Source organism: Cynoglossus semilaevis, chromosome 17 (genome assembly GCF_000523025.1).
Source record: "Cynoglossus semilaevis isolate Cse_v1.0 chromosome 17, Cse_v1.0, whole genome shotgun sequence".
Taxonomy (NCBI): Eukaryota; Metazoa; Chordata; class Actinopteri; order Pleuronectiformes; family Cynoglossidae; genus Cynoglossus; species Cynoglossus semilaevis.
Window position 1 is genome coordinate 15,614,572 of NC_024323.1, and position 2,532 is coordinate 15,617,103.

The 2,532-nt window shown below is 51.1% G+C and overlaps 1 protein-coding gene across 1 annotated transcript; it reads right to left on the reverse strand.

Moving 5' to 3' along the window:
• Positions 1 to 206: 206 nt before the first annotated feature.
• On the reverse strand, positions 207 to 2,026 carry foxd7 (forkhead box D7). The gene has a single exon (XM_008330750.3). The coding sequence runs from the start codon at positions 1,405 to 1,407 to the stop codon at positions 472 to 474; it is 936 nt and encodes a 311-aa protein (XP_008328972.1). The 5' UTR covers positions 1,408 to 2,026; the 3' UTR covers positions 207 to 471.
• Positions 2,027 to 2,532: the final 506 nt, after the last annotated feature.

Below are 2,532 nucleotides of genomic sequence, written 5' to 3' on the forward strand. Positions count from 1 at the left end.
ACTAAAAATAATAATAATTTGGTCTTTTGGAACTTTTAATCGTCTTTTGTTTTACAGAAAAAGTTTATTTTTCAACGCACGAATATGAAGAAAATACAGAATAAGCCATGTTTAAAAAATCACTTTTATTTCTTTCCAGATCAAAGTAAAGGAAACTCGTCATTTAAATATTTAGACAATGATAATAATTCAGGTGTAATAAAAAAAAAGAGGACGTCGTTTTTTTATGTATAAAAAAAGAAACGTAAAAAAAAAAAAAAACAGAGAAAGGAGAGTTCTCTGGAAATATCTACAACATTCTTTAGAACATCCGTCCGCTCCTCACGGCCGCACCGACGGCCGGACCGAGGACCGAGCACCGAGAACCGAGGACCGAGGACCGAGGACCGAGGACCGACGGGCCGACGGGCCGACGGACTAACGCGTCTCTGTTACCTGAGAAAAAGCACCGTCACTCCCGTGACCCGGCGGTCAGTCCTGGATGGCGGCGTTTATCTGTTTGTTCAAGTCCCGGTGCCGTTTCTGAAACTCCTGCTGTAAAGTCAGAAAGTGTGGAGCCGCCATCGGGTGGAGGAGCGCCGGGGAGCCGTAGGCGGAGCCGGCGCTCAGTGGCGGGGAGTAGGCGCTGCACTGGGTCGGGGAGAAGGCTTCGATACCGGGCCTCGACTGCAAGAAAGCTTTGGCTGTGAGTGTTCCGCGGGAGAAGAAGCTGGAGAGCGCGGGCACCATGCTGCTGACAGGTGGGACCGCGGCGGGGCCGCACGGCGAGGGTGAGGGCTGGTGATGGAGGTAGGGGTAAAGCTCCAGGCCGGGCAGCTGCAGGGCCGCAGTCCCCAGGCCGTAGGTGCCGTGCGGGAAGCCGTGTAACCCGCTGGGCTCCAGGTGCTGCTCTTTCAGCGGGTCGAAACGAAAGTGCTGTCGTTTGAAGCGCTTCCTCCGCCGGAGAAAACTCCCGTTCTCGAACATGTCAGAGGAGTTGGGGTCCAGGGTCCAGTAGTTGCCCTTCCCGGGGTTCCCCGGCTCTCGGGGCATCTTCACAAAGCAGTCGTTCAGCGACAGGTTGTGTCTGATGGAGTTCTGCCAGGCGGGGAACTTCTCCCGGTAGTAGACGAAGCGGCGGCTGATGAAGTCGCAGATCTCACTGAGGGTCAGCCGTTTCTTCGGGCTCTGCAGGATGGCCATGGTGATCAGGGCGATGTACGAGTACGGAGGCTTCACTGACGCCGGACCTTTGCTTCTGGACGCGGACGCACACACCGGCACCGGGCTGCATCTGCCCCGCTCCTCACCCTCGGTGCTGCGGGACTCGTCCGGGGGCAGCGGCTGCTCCTCCCCGTCGTCTCTCACTCCTTCTTCCCCCACCACGTCGATAACGATCTCCTCCATGATTTCCGAGTCCAATGTCATAGTAAATACAGTATGTGCGGGTGAGGCTAACGCCACCTGCCAACAGGTGGGGGAGTGACAGCTCTTCGACGATATTCCTACGCACGGTTCATTTTTTCCACTCAGCAGAAACCGCAAAGGTGAAAATCCACGCGCGATCTTTCCACGGAGAACCGCAGAAAGTCCGGCGCTAAAACGTGTTGTTTACGACAACGGCAGTCTGGGCGTCACGCCGAAGAGTGTGCGCGTCCTCGGCGGTGTCCAGCATCATGTGTAATCTCAGCAGCTTTGCTGCGGCTCGGGTGGATGTGATGTCACACCGAGGCACGAGGAAACGTCCTGACCAATGGAAACGAGGCACACCAGAGCGCGGAGACCCAGACACCAGCCTCCGTCAGCATCTGGACTTCAGCGCCAGGAGGACGCGCCGAAACCCGTCCATGAAAAACAGGGAGGAAAACTCCTGGAAGTGGAATTCTTCAGTGTTCAAACGTCGCAGAATTCCAGGGATAGAAAGTAAAAGTCAACGCAGGTGATTTACGGTCTGGAGTCTGGAAGTGATTCTGGAACAAAAACCTGAAAAATTAGTTTAAAAAACAAACCACCCAAATCCCAGGCCGAAACAAACAAAAAAAAAAAAGAGTCATTTAATTAAATAAAAAAGTCCTAATAAATATAATAAAATGTGAATTTATTTTTATTATTTATTTGAATATATTATTTCACATCCGAAACTATTAAAATAATTTATATTTTGTTTTGGCGGGTTGAATAATCCGGGGAGGGAAAACCCCCAAACTTTTGGGGATTTAAGTCCTAATCCTTCTGGAAGATTCTGCCGTCGCACACACTTGACGGACAATTACACGTTTTCAGGTTTAAATGAGGTGTTTTACCGCCGACATGTTTGTTGATAAATATCTCCATGTGTGAAAAAATATTCCATCCTGAAAGTGTGATTTTCCTCCGGTGGAAAGAACGCACTCTGGTTTAGATTTGGGTCGAGGCCCGGATCAGGAGTTCTCCACACACCGAGGAGATCTGCTGTAATAATGTGTCACTGACGGCGGGATTAGAACCTTAGGATGAAAGTCATGGGTTTTCACTCGGTCACATGTTAAAGAGCAGTGAGGAGAGGACCGCTGC

Bases quoted from the DNA above. Each gene is read 5' to 3' on its own strand.
- foxd7 (XM_008330750.3), bottom strand. From the start codon at position 1,407: ATGACATTGGACTCGGAAATCATGGAGGAGATCGTTATCGACGTGGTG.